Source organism: Channa argus, chromosome 4 (genome assembly GCF_033026475.1).
Source record: "Channa argus isolate prfri chromosome 4, Channa argus male v1.0, whole genome shotgun sequence".
NCBI classification, from domain to species: domain Eukaryota; kingdom Metazoa; phylum Chordata; class Actinopteri; order Anabantiformes; family Channidae; genus Channa; species Channa argus.
Window position 1 is genome coordinate 14,811,906 of NC_090200.1, and position 18,143 is coordinate 14,830,048.

At 40.1% G+C, this 18,143-nt stretch overlaps 2 protein-coding genes across 9 annotated transcripts in view; one reads left to right on the forward strand and one right to left on the reverse strand.

Annotated features, from left to right (window-relative positions):
• Positions 1-8,764, forward strand: part of LOC137125356 (novel FERM domain containing protein) — a 47,748-nt gene extending 38,984 nt beyond the window's left edge. For 5 of the 6 annotated variants that reach the window (XM_067500697.1, XM_067500698.1, XM_067500699.1 and 2 more), the window contains 4 exons: positions 8-82; positions 867-935; positions 1,120-1,226; positions 3,766-8,764. In XM_067500697.1, the coding sequence (XP_067356798.1) occupies positions 8-82; positions 867-935; positions 1,120-1,226; positions 3,766-4,352 (838 nt within the window). In that variant the 3' untranslated portion in view covers positions 4,353-8,764. The remainder of the gene's footprint in view (positions 1-7; positions 83-866; positions 936-1,119; positions 1,227-3,765) is intronic. The other variant, XM_067500700.1, reaches the window with a different exon arrangement.
• An 89-nt stretch (positions 8,765-8,853) lies between these two features.
• On the reverse strand, positions 8,854-18,084 carry blm (BLM RecQ like helicase). 3 transcript variants are annotated; one of them, XM_067500705.1, is made up of 22 exons: positions 17,117-18,084; positions 16,489-16,549; positions 15,783-16,398; positions 15,538-15,667; positions 15,094-15,197; positions 14,859-14,973; positions 14,112-14,767; positions 13,763-13,939; positions 13,551-13,669; positions 13,320-13,433; positions 13,126-13,224; positions 12,870-13,018; positions 12,668-12,774; positions 12,170-12,330; positions 11,755-11,950; positions 11,167-11,357; positions 10,919-11,063; positions 10,637-10,836; positions 9,862-10,057; positions 9,650-9,772; positions 9,365-9,569; positions 8,854-9,236 (listed from the first exon to the last, which is right to left on the reverse strand). In XM_067500705.1, exons 1-22 carry the CDS (start codon positions 17,209-17,211, stop codon positions 9,050-9,052), a joined length of 4,146 nt encoding a protein of 1,381 aa, XP_067356806.1. In that variant the 5' UTR covers positions 17,212-18,084; the 3' UTR covers positions 8,854-9,049. The 3 variants fall into 3 exon arrangements, with proteins under 3 accessions (XP_067356806.1, XP_067356805.1, XP_067356804.1); XM_067500704.1 differs by having other exon boundaries at positions 9,365-9,566; positions 15,783-16,549; XM_067500703.1 differs by having other exon boundaries at positions 15,783-16,549.
• Positions 18,085-18,143: the final 59 nt, after the last annotated feature.

Genomic DNA, 18,143 nt, shown 5'->3' on the forward strand with positions numbered 1-18,143 from the left:
CCATCAGGCTTGAGAAGTCGAGTCAGGTTCGCACGGTGTCCAGCAGCAACCTGTTCTTCAAGGGCAGCCGGTTCCGTTACAGGTAGAGTACACAACAAGGCATTTTGACTGATCACAGGTAGGGGAGGACACTGCAGAAAACCCCTGGCTGGATGTGCTATGAGGTGTTCCCAGAAGACGTAGCCTCCTGGCCTTCTGTGCTGTGACAGCAGCCTGCTTTTGGCCAGAGAAAAGGACTAACACCTCATACAGGACGCAGAGAGCAATATGAGGGACACTGATCATATGACACATTGTCATCTAGTATCTCCTGTGAACTTGAAACATTCCCAAGATATCGTAAAAAGGATCTTTAAGGGATCATTTGCATAAGTTACACAAAAAGAAATTTTAGCAATCCCACTCAGTGAACCCAAGCCATAAAGATTCTTTTAGTATTTATTTACATAAATTTTCAGATACACATTTCTTCCAACCCATGTGAACTTTTTTTTTTTCAGGTCAAATGTGTAGAAAATTCCTATTTGGTACAATAATTTTCACCAAAAATACCTGGTACTTTTCATATATATCCAGTGACATCACAAGCCGAGTCAGTTAAATGTTGAGTTTGAGGACAAACCATTGTCATTGTTGTGATATTTTTGCCTGCAAGTCTGTGTGTGCATTTGTCTGTCTGGTGCTAATTCAGTTACACAAAGCGGAATTCACCGAGTCATGATGCTCATGTACTGTACTCATCCACTGCAGTGACAGCTTTCATGATATTGGGTGACACCAGGTTGCATGGTAATGTGTGTGTGTGTGTGTGGTGAGTGTGTGTATGTGAAACTCATCCTGAGCATCGTCTCTGTGCTTTATAACAGTGGACGAGTGGCAAAAGAGGTGATGGAGCAGAGTGCCAAAATCAAACGCGAACCTCCAGAAATACACAGGTAGAGTTGTAAACTCAGGAGAGGTCAGAATGTTCTCGATTGTCCTCCATTTTTGTAGGCACCAATCGCTACTGTAGTTTTTATATCAGCAGCACATAGACGCTACAGTATGAGTTACCTCAGCTCTCAGCTGTTTCTCAGTGCGGTCATGTTTGTGCATTCGTTTCTGTGTTTGTCTCTGCAGGGCTGGCCTTGTGCCTAGCAGAAGTTGTCCATCCATCACCCATGGACCTCGCCTCTGCAGCGTACCGCGCACACGACGGAGAGCTGTGCACATATCTATCATGGAGGGTAAGAACTGAGCTTCACCCTCAAACTTCAGCAAGCAAGTCTCACGGTGGCTTTGGAATTGCTGAGGGCAACTTTGTGTGTCTGTGGTTTCTTTGTTGTTACCTAAGCAGTTATGATCCCTGTCTTCAGATATATTACCCCCCCCCCCCCCCCCCCACACACACACACACACACACACACACACACACACACACACACACACACATACACACACACACACACTCTGTAACTAGAGCTCTTTGGCCCAGTTCATGCTTACAGCGCTGGTGGGACATGTTGCAGGTGTGTGCGTCAGTCAGCCTGCTCCACTTCGGTTTAGCCTTTCAGCGCTGTGTGTGTGTTGGAATGGCCTTGTGTGTGTGTTGTGCAAACACAGTTCCTGCTAAAGTTCAGCCCACCTGCAGGCTGCTGGTCCAGAACAGGTGGCCTCTGTGCCCGTGTGAGTGAGATGGACACAGCAGGGTTACAGTCGTGCATGGCTCTGGGTAAAACCAAACAGTGAGACACTTTGGCCCTGGCAATCAGGTTCATACTAAAGCTCTCAGATAAATACAGGTCTGTAGCAGGTGCATTGTGTACAATGAGCTTCTTTTTTGTGGAACTTAAAAAGTCATAAGAGCTTCCTACCCCAGTGTGTGCTGACTGGGTGTCTTACATCGGTATTAATACTCCAGCTCAAAATAGCCTGGGTCTTCTGCTCCATGTATGTCACTGGCCTGGGTGGGGCCAAGCCATGCCAGTGCTGACAATCATAGCATCGCTGCAGAAACCGTCCATTTCACCTCACACACTCTTCTCTGCAAACGGCAACTAAGGCAAAACCCTCTCGGCCTGACACACAGCGAGACTGTGGCGTGGACTCTGGGGCAGGGACCATAAGGACAGGATAAATACGTGAATGCTGCAGCCATGGTAAAGTGTCTGATTCGTATCACCACCCGGGTGAACGTTCACCTGCGTATGATCAATCACTGCTACCGGGATGTGAAGGTTCGAGTGCTGAGCCTGGGGCCTCGCATGCTGGGCAAAGCCCTGGGCGTGCTGCCACTGTATCCTGCCCTGACAGGGCAACAGGAGTCTGCCAGCGTCACCCCTCTTCCTTGCACCCCTCTGCCTTGTGTTCAGCCCAGCAACCCTCCAGGTAAAATCACCACAGTACGAGCCAAGAGTGTGCTTTACATGGAGGCAGCAGTGGCTTTCTCTATTTTAAATCAGAGTCTGCTTCACTGGTGCTGGGAGGACGCAGTGATACCATTCCTGTGGTTGTCTGTGCTTCCTGGAGGTCTCAGTCACTGGACATGGATTTTAGCTTTTGCTTCTTCGTGCCTTCATTCTATCGGTTTGGACTGGTGTTTTAAAAGATCACAGAGTTTATTAAGGAGAAGGGTATTTTCCTTTTGTTGACATGAATTTACTCTAGGAGGAAGTTATAGTGCTTGAAAGTAGAAGCTCTAAACATGGCAAATAAAAATTTAACAATTTTCCCGCACGCTGCTCCACCAATGTAAAAATTATGAATGACCGAGACAAACTGACAGAGGATAAAAATGTTTGCTGACACTCCTTGCAAGCCTCTTTCTTTTGGCTTGACAGGGGTTTCATGTCAGCAGAAGTTTAGATAATGGACAGAATCAGTCCTTCTTTTCCTGCTGTTTTATGATTTGCTTCCTTATCAAAAGCCAAATTTTAGTCCTTCCGCTTTATAGTAAAGGTGTAACGTTGCTGCTTTAACACTCTCACACACAGAATGTGATAATGTTCAGCAGTGGGCTCAACCTCAGCTTTCATGCACTGGCTCTGTGATTGTTTGGTGCTGATGCATTTAGGTTATTCAGGTTAATCTAAATTTAAAAAAAAGTTTTACTTGCTGAAACTGCTCCTGCTGTGGAGGACGAGAACCATGAAGGGAAATGTTGAACTAAAACTATTAACTTCCTCTTAATAGTTTCCTCTTCATAAAATGTATAAGTCATCAGTGAATTTTGTTCCTAGTCATTTAGAGAGAAATTGCGTAGTAAAAGGGACGTCTTCTCAGTCATCAACAGAAACCTGTTATTTTTATGAAAGAAAAAGCAGTGGATGTTTTCAGAAAGTATTTAAAACATCCAACACATATGAAAAAATAAGATTATTGCTCACATCTTATCAGGAGGCAGGCTGATTGTTTTTTAGTTTATTTTAGAGTTTGTTGAAATATACTATATCTTAATGGGTTATACACACTGTGGAGATTTACGCTCCCAGTCTAATTGGCTACATTAGAGAAGCTGATTAGGTTTCATTCAGTACAGTGACAATCGTCCCCATCTGTTTGACTCAAGGGGAAGCAGGATCAGATTTCTGCTTTCAAGTTGGAGAGTGTGTGTCTATACTCAGACCTCTGCTGGACAAACAGAGGAAGAAACCTCTCAGGACTCAGAACTGCATCTACAGTATAATGTGTGACTGCATCAGTACAATGATACAGATTATGAGTGACCACAGAATATCTGTAACATTTCCTTTCTCTTTCCCTCTTCTTCCTTGAACCCTCCACAAGGTCTGGAGTCCTTGCGTGACAGTGCCCACTCAACACCGGTGCGTTCAGTGTCCCACGGAGAATCCTTCATACCACGCTCCCGGAGCCAGGCCACAGATGCCAGTGAGGGGATGTCGGTGATCTCTGACGAGGCCTACTGTCCCTCTGACAGTGTCCTACCCACTCCGGTGGCTGAGCATGGCACGGAGCTGTCCATCTCGCGCCAGATCAATGGGGCGCCCTGCAGCATCGAAGAGGAGAAGGAGTCAGAAGCAGGCACCCCCACACGCGGGGATGGAGGTGATTTTGGGGCGGACGGTAGATCTGCAAAAGAGAGTGCAGGGGGGGACACAGCCCTCAGCGAAGTGGAACAGGTGAATAAGTTTGTCCTAAGTGTCCTCCGTTTGCTCCTTGTGACCATTGGACTCCTCTTTGTCTTGCTCCTCCTCCTCATCATCCTCACCGAGTCAGACCTTGACATAGCATTTTTACGTGACATCCGCCAGACCCCCGAATTTGAGCAGTTCCATTACGAATACTTTTGTCCCCTCAGGCGGTGGTTTGCCTGCAAGCTCCGCTGGGTGGGCGGGTTGCTCATTAACAAGTGAGATCGTAGAGTTCGTAAACCCGTTCGGGGGTCTGAGGAGACGGTTAGGACTCCGGAATGATGGAGGGCAGCCTCGTCCAAACCATGAACCCTGATTCTCTCATCATCCTCCTGCAGACATACAGCTTGGACCACTCGTGGTAACACTGGGCCAGGATTTCTCTTCCCCTCCTCCACTTTGAGTTACACCCCACCCCCCCACCAAACACCCCCACATTTCACTTGTTTTTCACTTTTTTCTTTTTTTCTCAACAAAGCCAGAAGACATTCTTGTCTTTTTTTTTTTTTTTTTTTTATTTCAGATCATTTCAGGTATTTTATTTTTTCAAATAACACAAAGGAAAAAAAAACAAATATCAGAGGACTGAAGAGTTTTAAACTGTTCCTTTTACAGGAATAGGAGATTTGTTGTTGCAACGGATGCGACTTGCTGTCATTTATTATTTATTACTGTTAAATGAATATTTGCATAAGGAATGGAAAAGAAAGAATGCAAGTTATCAAGATAACGGATTAAAAGGTGCATTAGGTTAAAGTTCATAGACCTAGTGCTGTGGAGTATTTGTGAGGCAATGTTATATGAAAATCTCTGACACTAATTCATTGCCATCAGACGTCAACTAGATAAACAGCAACTGAAAACACAATGTGAAGGGAAAAACAGTGAAGAGGTTCATGAAATAGAACAGTCAGGGTCATTGACAGTTGCCTTTTCTGAGAAGACTTCGATGACTGTCCGTAATTTAGCATTTTGTGGATTGTTTTAAGACGCAGTTACACTTTACTATACCATGGTGTACAAAGTAAACTGGTGAAGATCAAAGTTGTTTTTCTAATGTTTTATAAGGATAGAGTAAAATAAAACAATACCGTAGTGACCTAGTAGAATAAAGCAATTAGGGAAATATTCATGATGAGCAAAGGTTTGTTGGCACCAATAGATTTAGTCTAGATAGATGTGCAATGATCATATGGTTTTAACAATTAAGTACATTTAAATGTGCTCATTTGTTCAGTTCTGTTATTTCTCTAATTAATTTGATTTGCATTTTTTCAATAAGTTGAAATTCAATGAATTTCAATTATTTCTTTGTATAAAGAGTTTATGATTTATTTTGATTTCATCAACCTTGGTCTTAGGTTTATGTATCATACTCTATTAATATTATTAGAATAAGAGAAATGATGTACTTTTTGTACAAATTTGTTTCCTAATATATATTGACAGGTTTTCCATGTATATTTTAGCAGAACTGAAATGTTATTTTGTTACTGAAGATTAAATTATACCTTTTTTAGTGCTGTGTTTCAAGTAAGGTTAGAAGAATTCATGGAAATTCAGAAGGGGGACTTAAAAAAAATACAGGGTTTTTATCCAGATTCACTTAACACTGATCCAGCTTCTCATCAGTCCACCAGCAGCATAGTTTTACTGATCATTTAAATTTTTGGTACAGATACAAATCTGGAGAACACATACCACTACAAATACCATATAATTCAAATACACATTTTCACCTTTGATAACTTTACCATATCTTATTTTACTTGAAGACTTTGAAGAGGTGAATGTGAGCCTGATTCACGGTTTGCACCAAAAATAAAAACTTGTTGCTTCACCTATGATACAAATTTCCTACTAAATAATTTAAAAATGTGTAAAACAGAACTAGCGCTGAAACAACTCTTTTGTCAACTGATTGAACGTTAATTGGCAACTACTTTGACAATCATCGTCATGTAGATTTTCTGCTATTCTTCTTTGTATATTTTAATAAAAAAAAACATTTCTTTGACTGGTCAAGAAAAATAATTACTACAGTGAATGTGTAATGTAGAAAATAATTGATAGATACTGAAGATTGTTAGTTGCAACTGTAAACACAATATCCTGTGACCAATAAATTAAGAATTAACAAATAAATGGAAAAGTAAACGTAAGATATTTGCTAAGTAAGGGGAATAAAGGGTCTGACAAATTTAATGAATGCCATTCTCTAAGGTACCTTGAACACTTTACATACAAAATGACATACTCTTACTTCCCTTCGTTTTTATAGCAGGCTAATTAAAAGCAAATACTAATAGACGTGTATTTATAACAAGGAAATATTGGTAAATGTTATCTGCCCTTTGACTTGTCAATCAGGCCCTAAACTCTTCTGCCTCATCACTGCAGGGAGCAGTAAGTGTCATGGCTCCTGGATTCTGGGTAAAATCAGTTTTTTTGTATTGCGTGTCTACCTCCTGTACAGAGCAGGTTTAAGTGTAAATGTGTCTGTATGTAGAATTGGAAGCAAGATTCAAGGTGACAGGGATGGAGGCTTAGACTGAGAACTTTTTAAAAATATTTTGCTAAAAATAAGAAAGACTGGCAGGGATGAAAAGTTGATAAGCGCGAAATGAAAGATAGAGGTAGAGAAGAGTGAGGGAAATTGGAGGTTTCTTTGAAAGTGGGATGTGAAAAATAAACTGGTAATGGAAGGTGCTTGGTGACTCATCACAATAATGGCTGTATGTGGGTTGGTTGTTTTTGGCCTTCCCCCATACCAGTACCTGCAGCTGCTCCACTGAAGGCCCAATGGTGCTACCCTCTTTGCTCCTGTGTAATCCGAGCCTGTCAGTCCTTGGCTAAGTTGCGATCCTGACCACAGAGTAGCATGCACTTTGGCATTGTGGCTGGGTCCACTCTTGTAGCTCATTATCCTTCACAAACTGCGTCTGTCATGGAGGGAGCTGTATCAAAACAAAATTATTAGAGCTACATTGGCAAACAACCTGTCACAGACACAGTGTAGGAGCATACTGTAATAACTTCAAATTATTCATTTTTAAATCCAATCCATCCATTAAACAGCAGATGCAAAGATTAAGCACATTTCTTCTAACCAGGGGTGGAGCAGTGTGGGTGTGTTGACTTTTTTTTGTGAACTTTCATACTTCATATTTTTTACTTCTTTACTGACATAAAGGTCAACATGACCAGCCAGTCCAGCAAGGCTGAGTTGTTAGCAGGACTTCTTTTAAAGGTCAGTCTACAGAGGTATTTCTAACACATTTATCAGCATTATGTAGCTTCTACGGTCTCTCTGAGCATGCAAACAGTGAAACAAATAAAATGGCAGCATTATTCAAGGAGCAATAATCAGCTGTAAAAGCAAAAAGATGTGATTTATAAAGTTGTCTGAAATTTAATCATAATGTTTCTAGAAAACCACTTTCCAAATTCCTGTTGTGCTGATAAATAATGATGTGACCCCTGAGACACTTGGTTATCATTGCATAACATTTTTATATAAAAAAATTCATATAGATCTTTTGTGGATGTTTGTTCTGCTGTTTTCTTTACTGTTTTCATTGTTAAGTGACAGAGTTCCTTGGATCCTAACTCTACAGTTTACCAAAGTGGCAAAGCTTTGAAGATAGAAAGACACATCCCTATCAGCTGTGGCCTACAACAGACTCCTCCATTCTTCAACTTTAGTCTAAAAGAAAAAGCAGCACTCATGAGGGCTACAGATTTGGCCAGATGTGTGATTCTGATGAGCAATTGTGATTGTCATGACAAAAATAATGTGGTCCAGGAAGGAACAGTTTATTTACATGTTTAAACCTAATATACAAGAGATGGACTGGATAACAGAAGCACCTGCATGAAACAAATATGTAAATTGATATAACAACCAAGTGATACTAATTGTAATTGGTTTTTACTAATGCTGTCAAATGGGTTGGGAGTATTGTATCAGGTTCTATTTTGTGGTTATTGTCCTGGACTGCACTTTACTGAGGTATTCTTATTTTGTCCACCCCATGTTTTAATGCATAATTTTAACTGATAGAAATGTTCAAATCCTATTAATCCAGATTTGTTTCAATGATTGATTGGTTGTCTTTAAACATTTTAAGTTTTTTAAATGGATGTGATCAAAAGAGGTACATAACTAATTTAGAAACATGTTTTTTGCACAGTTTGCTACCTTGAAATTTGCTCCTGGCCAAAATCACCATCTCATTTATATGGATGATGCCAGTAGAACTGAGTGGTTGGTGACGGTCATAACCAAAGACAGCTTGATCTGCTCTTTGCCCCTCAGTCAGCTCCCAGTAGCCAGACCCTTACACGTACACGTCAGTAAGTGTACACGCTTATCCACATCTGGTATGAAGTGTGTCATGAAGTCTGCATCTATCCTGGGATTGGAGATTGCTGTTTAATTATATATACAAGTATACATATATAGAAATCCATGTGCCAAATCCAGTTCTTGTTCAGTCTGATCCATTCCAAAACCATGTTTGTACTGCAAGTAATCTTCTGTACAAGTCAGTATGAAATATTGTTTCTCTCCAATAGTCCCTTGTAACTGGTGCCATTAAATAAAACTATTCAAACTTGAAATAAACTCTGAATAAAAACTTGATGTGGCTTCACCTGTGGCTTTCTGGTACAACACAGCTGCATTTCTCTATCGACTCAAAAATCATCAGGGGAAAAAGGAAACAATTATTAAAATTTTTATTTAATATAAAAAAATATACATATCAAAACAGACAGTAGAATTTAACAATGTACACTTCAATAACAACAAAAAAACCCTACTTTGAATAAATATGCAATTTTATCAGCTTCATTAAGCAGTTGTAATTCTTATAACGATTATTAACACCAATTGCTTTGACAATGTAATGAGCTAGTTACAAGGATGAAAAAGCTGGCTTCAAGAAAGGCCGCTGGTTGGTTTGAGGGATCGGGGCAGCCAAGAAGCCTGGTCTCCTGCCTGATGATGCATCACCTGTTGAGCTTCTGGATCCACGACCTGAAGCTTTTGATTCACCTCTGGAGTTGGAGGATGACCATGACTTATTGCTGCTGTAGCCACGACTGAATCCGTGTCACCACAAAAACAGACCAAAGAGAAAATAAAATTTTAGCTGTGAAGTGAAACGTTTTGATAGATAAGACAATAATAGATACATAATTATTACTGTAAAAGGTGACACACTACAGACCCTTTAGAATTAGCACTTGCATTTCCATATTTTTTCTTCTTGGAATACTTGAAGAATGGAGCCTTCTTTCTCTTTTTTCCTTGTGCGGGCTCATTACGGAAGTAAGTGGAGGATTCCGTGTCGTCCTGATCATCGTAATCAATACGTGCACGGCCTCGTTTTGTGTCAATCCACCCATCTCCACCACTATTAGTCTGCTCCTCTGCTAGAGATAATGTGGGATTAATACCTCAATGTGCAATTGAAAAAGAATTGGGGTGAAAAGGTTGAAATGTAGTTCCTTACCAGGTAGCTGCCACTCAGAGTATTTCTGTAAGACCTGAATGACTTCAGCTCCATACTTTTCCAGTTTGTCCTCTGTCACGCCATCAATTTGCAGGAGGACTTCAGGGTCAGAAGAAAGCTTCTCTGTTCATTTAGAAAAAAGTTTAAGATTACAATCATTTCATTTTCATCAAATAAGCTGTCACAAATTAGTTAACTGTTTCACTAATTACCTGCAATTATTTTAAGGGTGGCAGTGGAGAATATGTTGTAATAGTGAATGCCAAATGCTTTCCCCAGCTTCTTGCACAGATCACTCAGCTCCTTCAGACACTCCTGGACCTTCTCTTCTCTCTTGGAGACGTTTTTGGCCGCGGCGGCTTTGTGTTTCCTGATGCTAGATGCACTCTCTGTCTCATAGAACTCCACCTAGGATAGGACAGGTGCCAGTTAGTGTTTGACACTGTTGGGGGTAACATTACCAAAGTAATGTAATTCCTACTTTTTATAGCAACAATGTAATATAAAGCATTACCCAACATGTTTAATGGTATTACTTTAATTATAGAATTACTAGATACTTGAAGTAATGCATTACTAGGTTCAGAAATCATAGTTATTTGTTCTAAAAAAAAAAAAAAAAAAAAAAAAAAAAAAAAATTTATAGGAGTAATTCATGTATTCTGACTCTAAATTGCCCATAGGTGTGAATGTTACTGTGAATGGTCGTCTGTCTATGTTGGCCCTGAGTTTTTAGCTGCTCAGGAGCAGCCAATTTTGTGTTGATGCAGGTTTAGCTTTAGGCCTTTCAATAAGGACAGATGAATGTTTTGGTAATCCTCTGAAAGTAATACTGTAGCATATTACTTTTAATGAACAGTACATATGGTAAGTACCATATAAAATGATACTTTTGATAAGTAACTTCCCAGACACTGGTGTTTAATGTTTTTATCAATATCTGCAATAAATGTGGACTCTTCACACTGCCTGATGAGATTTTTTTACCTGCATGTGGCCAGATAGCACATTCATAGTTTTTGGCCCAGCAGAGATGTAAGTCACAGCTTGACCGTTGACTGTTATGTATAGGTCTTCAACCAGAATGTTGTCGAGAACCAGTTTTTTGAAGAGGCGGTCAGCATTATGTCTGGAGTACGCTGCTCCCATTCCAAACATTCCTGTCTGAATCTTAGCAGACTTAGACCCTGAGAAAATACGTGGAATATATCACACTACTTTCATTTTGGGAAAATACATTTTCAACCTAAGCTGTCGCATGTATTTTACCTAAGAAGATATCCACCAGCATGTTGAGTGTCAGTCGGTTTTGCTGAGCAGTCTTGCCAAACCTTGCTCCAACTTTCTCGCAGTTCTCCTGAACAAACCTCACAATTTTCTTTACATCTTCAGTAACGTTTCTCATCTTGTATTGCTGCACACAGGAATATTCAGATTAATGCTCAGTTGGAAACAGTCAAGTAAGTTTGAAATCTGTGGTGAACGCAATTAATCAAGAAATAATAAATGATTCCTACATTGGGTTTGGCACAGTTGTCACAGCTGACTTCTGGGTGTTCCTTGCAGAAGCATTTGTTGAATTTCAACTCGCCAAAGTATGCTAACAATTGAATTCTTCTGCACTCCATCATGTTCTCACAGAAGTGCACCATGCTATGTAGGTTGTTGTAATGAGTTGCCTTGGTGTGTCTGTCACCTTCCCTGTCCACTTTGTTTAAATAAATAGAAGAATTAAGAAATAAATAAAAGAAAAATATACACATGAAAAAACAAAACTATACACATATATTTTGGACACAATATTACATTTCTATGTTACGATGGGAGTTCCAAGTCTATTTGATTTAATATAAATAAAAAGAAATAACATCTCAGGAAACCTTACATATTCTACTATTTTCTTTCTTCAAATTTTCATCTTTAAGGTTTGTTTATGTGTGCTAAGAAAAATGGATCCACAGATTGCAAAAGTATATTGAGTTTAGTCGCTATTGTGTGAGGAAGAATGGAATAATTCTGGCGGAAACAAAACAGGTTGTCTCTTTTTCATTTCTAGTAAAGCAAATAGACCCTTGTTGAACTTCCCTCATATTTAAGCCACATACTGCTGATAATCCTCTTGATGCGGTGGACATCAGTGTATGAGTAGAAGAGAATACAGTGAGAGACCTCTCCATCTCTGCCAGCTCTTCCTGACTCCTGATAGTAACCCTCCACTGACTTAGGGAGACTGGCATGAATCACATAGCGCACATCAGGCTTGTCAATGCCCATGCCAAAAGCTATTGTGGCACAAATGACCTGGCAGAAAAAGGAACCAGTAAGACAACAGCAATACAAAGTTCGTGCCTGCTTCTACTCATCCTGATCAGCTACTGCTATACAGTCTAATGCAATTGTACAGGAATGCCTAATGTTGTGGCTGATCAATTTATGCTTTCCCTTAATTTTATGCCCAATGTTCCATCAATTGTAATATTTAAATCAAGTAATTGACCAGTAATTGAGTGGTGAACTTACCTGGCAGCCATCCTGATTGATCCACTTGCTCTGCACATATTCTCGGTCCCCGTCACTTAGGCCCGCGTGATATGAAAGAGCTAATATCCCCGCTCTCTGCAGACTCTCAGCCATTGCATCACAGTCATTACGGGACAGACAGTACACAATGCCAGAGTCACCTGCATCATGAGAGGTGCAGATAAATAAACAAAAGACAATTCAATTACAGCATTACAGTACAATGCTTCTTGCAACAGATTATTTGGAATTAAAAAAAATATATATATATACATTTTGAGAAGCGAAAAATAATTTTTACATCCTTTCATATAAAACATATCTACAGCATAATATTTTTGGCATGATGTGTCAGAACAAAGCAGAGTAGACATAACATAACACACTGGACTTCTTGAACACAGTCTGATTACTGCTCCGTTCAACGGGAGTTACATTTTTTATAAAACAGATACAATGTTCTGAAAATGGCATCAACTGGACTTGTGAAATATTTACGTGGGTAGTGCTTCTTGATCCAGCTGATGCAGTCTTCGTCAACCTTTTTGGGTTTCTTGGGTAGCACAGCGTATTTCAGGTTTGTTCGGTTAAAACTCATGGTAAACCTGAAAATATATTGGATAGAAAATGTTCAGTTACTGTTGGCTGAAATACATATGCGGTTAAAAAACTGAGACAGAGCCCATTATGAAACACATACACTTGCGGCCGAGTCATGTTCAGCTGGTTGAGGATATCTTTCTGTACACGAGGAGTGGCAGTGGCCGTCAGAGCCATCATTGGCACATTGGGGAACTTCTGACGCAGTTCATGCAGCCTCTTGTAGTCTGGACGAAAATCGTGACCCCACTGAAAAAGTTAAGGCCATCGGATTGTTCACAACTGGTGTTGCAAAAAACAAAAGTCATTTGATCCATAGAATAGGTTTTCTATACAATAAAAGCAGAAAAACCCACCTGACTGACGCAGTGAGCCTCATCTATGACAAACCGAGCTAAGAGTCCACGCTCGTAAAGGTTGTGCAGGGCAGAGATCAGCTTGTTACTTGCACTGACCTTTGGGAAAAAAACCGATACTTATAGCAAACAAGAAAACACATTTTCATGATTAAAAGTTGATAGATTTAGAGTGCAAATAATCAATTTCTCACCTTTTCGGGAGTGACATAAAGCAGTTTAATTAAGGGTTCTTTCCTGGAGAGCTGCATATAAATCCTTGCTGCTTCACTGTCGCTTATACCACCAGATAGACTTGTTGCAGGAATCTGAAAAGTGGGACATTTCAAAATAACTAATGCACTCTGAATACCACACATATCAAACAACCACACACCTTTACATACACCGTGTTCCAAAAGAGCAGAAGGAGCAAACAAACTTACATCTAGAGTGGTGAGTTTCTGGACCTGATCTACAATGAGTGATTTAAGGGGGGAGATGACCACAGTGACTCCTGGTGACACGCAGGCAGGCAGCTGGTAACACAGGCTTTTACCTCCACCTAAAAAAAAGCATCAGTTAGAAGGATGTTAACATCGCCGCCGCAGTTGTTTCACGGCTATGCATGTTTATATCATTTATGACTTCTACCAACCAGTGGGCATCAAAACAAATGCGTCTTCTCCCAGAATTGTTGCATTAATCGCTTCTAGTTGATTAAACCTGAATTGGTGGAGACCAAAACGTTTGTGAAAAATCTTCATCATCTCCGGGGAGTGAGGGAAGTTGAACCCTCTGAATCGATCATGGGCTGGGTTTCTGTAGGTGGGCTCTGAAAATGAAAACATTAAAATTCTTAAAGCACGGATGGATATATACATCACACATTCTCTGCAGATTGAATGAAATTGAAAGCCATTTACCCAGACCACATAAGACAAAAATACTGCTATAAGAAGTAGAATATTTACAAGCTCAGATATTTCCTTGTATTAGTGACTTACCAGGGGAACAGATCTTTGAAGGTTTTGGTCCAGACACAGGTGTTGTTGGTTTCTTCTCCCATGAAGATTTGCTTGGTCCACCCTCTTTTACAGTTGTTGTCACGGTGCTTGAGTTTTGTCCTGATGATGATGAAGTTGGGGGCTCATCAAAGTAAGCTGGTATATCAGAGTCATTAAAATCATCAATGTCGAAATCGTCAATGTAAAAGTCATCTTGTTCTCCTACAGCTGTGGTTGCAGGAGTATTGGTTTTGATCTGCACACCAGTGTCTTGCTTTTTAGGTGAGAAGAACAGATCTGAATCATCCACGTCTGTGCTTGCTTTCTTCGAGAAATTAAAAGATGGTTTAGTGAGACTGTAGGTTGACGGTGAGTCACAGATGACCTCATTTTCCACATACAGCATCTCACTGCCTTTACTGTGCAAGGACTTCACATTAACAGAGGGATCAGAGTCATAGTCCAAAGACATGACAGACGACCTCCTTATTTGAGGGTTTTTTGAGTCCACTGGCACTGAGCTGTTGGATGAAATGACACTAGACACGTCACTGCTCAAAATACATTTTTCTTTTGAGGTAGACTCAGAAATTACAGTGCTGTCTGGCTGCTGCATCCTGAACACAGCATCACCTCCTGTTGCAAGAATTCTCTTCCTGGAGGACAGAAGCATAAAATTACAATCATACTGAGAATTGTTTAGACATTACATATTAGTAAACAAAGCTTTTACATTAATGCACACACCTTTGAGCCCTTTTCAGTAAAAGCTCATCTCCACAAGACAGAGCAATAAGCTCATGCTCAGGGATGGAATCAACCAGAGAACAAATGGATTCCATAATTCTAAGGAGTTGCCCATCTGGGAGATGATCAGTAGAAAAAAAACAAAATTAATGAACAAGAATAAAGAAAATATTGATTTGATGAAAAAATATTTGCAAGTAATGGAAAAATCTGAAAAGAAAAGTGTGACACTCACTCATTGTGTCTTTTGAGTTGTGATCAGAAAATCCATGTAGTGATGTGATGGGTCCTTTGGATTGCACAGGACAGTGTCTGGGTTCATCATCAGCTAATTTGGATCTGTGTGAATAAAATGCATGTTAGGTATTAATTGCTTTTTTAAAGTTATTAAAACCCTAATGAAAAAAAATCATTAATTAAAATATGGGAATCTTCTCTATGACACCTGTTACAGCAAAACAAATAGTGTGAACGTTTGGCAGCAAGAATTTACTCAATACAGTCTGGTTGCAATGGAAGTGAGGCAATCATAAGGTTTTCTTAGTACAGCTCATTAACTGTGTGAGGTTTTCATTTCAGACACATGTACATGAAGAATTATCTACAGTACTTCATCCCTTTGTATACAAATATACTCCCATGAACAAAAATGAAATACATAGAAATTGAAATAGCTGACCTTGTCTTAAGCATAGAAGACGTATGAGGGATTTCAGCTGGGATCGGTGAAGGGGGAATGTAATCTAGGTCATCTTCAGGATCTGAGTTATCATCAACCTCTATTACTTGGTCAATCCATTTTTCCTTATCTAAAAGGGCAAACTTGAATTTAATATTGTCAGTTTTGTTAAGAATGACTATATACATTTCTGTGTTCACTCTTTAGTGTACAAATAACATACAAGTGCTACAACAGAGTGTTACCTGTTTTGTCTTCAAACAGCTCAGGCTTCACGTTGTTGTCCTCTTCACTATCACTCAGGACAGATTTCAGAGGAGCTGGACGACGTCTTCTGTTTGGCTTAATGGGGGAATAGTCCATTTCAAACTCAGTCAGGTCCTGGTTTAAATGAGGTCCAGGTGAAGCAGGAGCTTTGTTCACACAATGCTCTGGTTCATCTGTTTCATTACAAGATATTTCACTTCTGGAAAGACCATTCCTGTTTAACTCCGGTGTCACAACAGTGGTAACTGGGTTTACTTTCGCTGTAACATCTTTTTTTTTCCTGTAAGGAGATGACAGAGGCTTGCCGCTTGTCTGTGGTATGTCTGAAACGAATGAGTCATTTTTTGTTTTTACAGGTATTTCAAAGTCATCAAAATCATCCCAGTTGTCCTCTGGAAATCCAAGAGAAACATCCAGATTTGTGGAAGTGGTCCCAGTGTCATTAGTAAACTGGCTGTCATATATAGATCGGTTGATTCCCCTAACACCACACTCTACGGGTGAACAGTTTCCTGTTGGGCTGATGGAGTCAGATTTGCCTTTTGAACTTACAGGGAAGAAGTTGTTGATTTTGGACCTTTGAGGTCTCTCAAGCTTGTTTGGAAATGTCAAAGGAGATTTAGTCACCAAAGTGTCCTTGGGAACATTGACATTCCTGTTTGCCAAAACATTTGCGGTGATTACCTTGTTCTTGACTTCAACCTTGGTCGTACCTGATGAGGACTTCTTTTTGAAAGAAAAGGCTCTGTAAAATGCACAGATATAAAATTATGTCTATGAAACTATATTATAACAAAATGCTACATGTAAGAGCAGGGACGTAGCAGCAAGGACTACTTTGGCAAAGACTATTTTGCTTTTATTTTCCAAATAATTGCGACAGATGGGGCAACATAATCTCAGATCTTACAGTGTCTAAGTTATTGAAAGTGGCCAAACAGTGTAAAATTATTATTGATATTAGACTTAATTGTCTCAAAAATATTGAATGTACACACAGCAAACCAGCCACGAGGCAAATGAATAACTAGTTACCGTTGACTTTTATTCTATGACAGTGTTGGAATGTCAGTGTTGGTCAGCAATAAATTGACATGCAATAGTGTGGAACTGGTTCCGGATGCATAAACCCCTTTAAAGGGCAAATATGCTCTTTAGCAATGGCAAATGCAAACGTGTTCCTCCTGTGAAAATAACCTGTGCATACAGTAACTTGCCGGTCAGTGGCTAAAGAGAGTTTCTCATTTAGTACGTTTAGTACGACGTTGACTTAGCTAGTAGCCGCTGCAGTCCGACCTCTGTGTAGACTTACCCCGTCTTTGGTTTAGCCAGAGACAGCTTGCTCTGAGCAGCATTGCTGTGTCTCGCCAGCTGCTCCTTCAAGTTGTTTTGTGGAAGACTGGACATTGTTTCTGCAAGAGGCTGAGCTAGCTAACTAGCTAGCAGCCTCAGGCTCAATTTGTCAAGTTGCGGTGACCACTTTTATCTTCCAACACTGCGACACAGGAGGCAACAAGAACCCGACGGTAGGCGCTTCGTTTATCATTAGACTTACACCGTTTTATCTGCTATTTTAAGCGCAATATTCACAGTCTGTGTGTATGTGTGGGAGGTAAACCAACAACACATTTTGCGCCTGTTTAACAAGCTTTCTCCTTATTGGCCGATACTGAGCATAAAGTATTCTGGGAAATGTAGTGTTAGGAAATTCGCGGCCAAGATAACAATCCATCCATTCATTATCTGTCACCGGGGGTATTCTGTCAGGGATGACAGGTACACACTGGACAGAGCCACAGACACTCACACAGACAACCAATCTCACTCACGTTCAATTTTAGAATCAGCAATTAATCGACCATGCAAGTTTTTGGACTGTGGGAGGAAACCGGAGTACCCGGAGGAAGCCCAGGTACGCACGGGTAGAACACGCAAACTCCACACAGAAAGGCCGGTGCGCGAACCTGCAATAACAATACATTGATAGTATTACTATTATATTTTTTATTCGATTTAAAACAGAGCAAATGCAATAACGTTGCATCTAACCCCCTATGTCGCATTCTATGTCGCAATTGCAAAAGTTGCTTGTGAAACTTTTTGGCTGTTTTATTTCAGTTTATTGGCTTTTCCAACTGCATTGTGCTGTAACCTAAAGGCCTGTAGTTATGAACGGCATGGAGTTGGCTGCCTCACAGGCTGGTCTTAATTATTTCATCCAGTGTGTGTTTGCAGGAGAAAAACCCTTCTCCTTCTATGTGTAAAGGTAAACATGATCAAAAATTTTGCAAACAGGCATAGTTGTTATACTGATAGATGCCCTTTTAGATTTCTTTTTC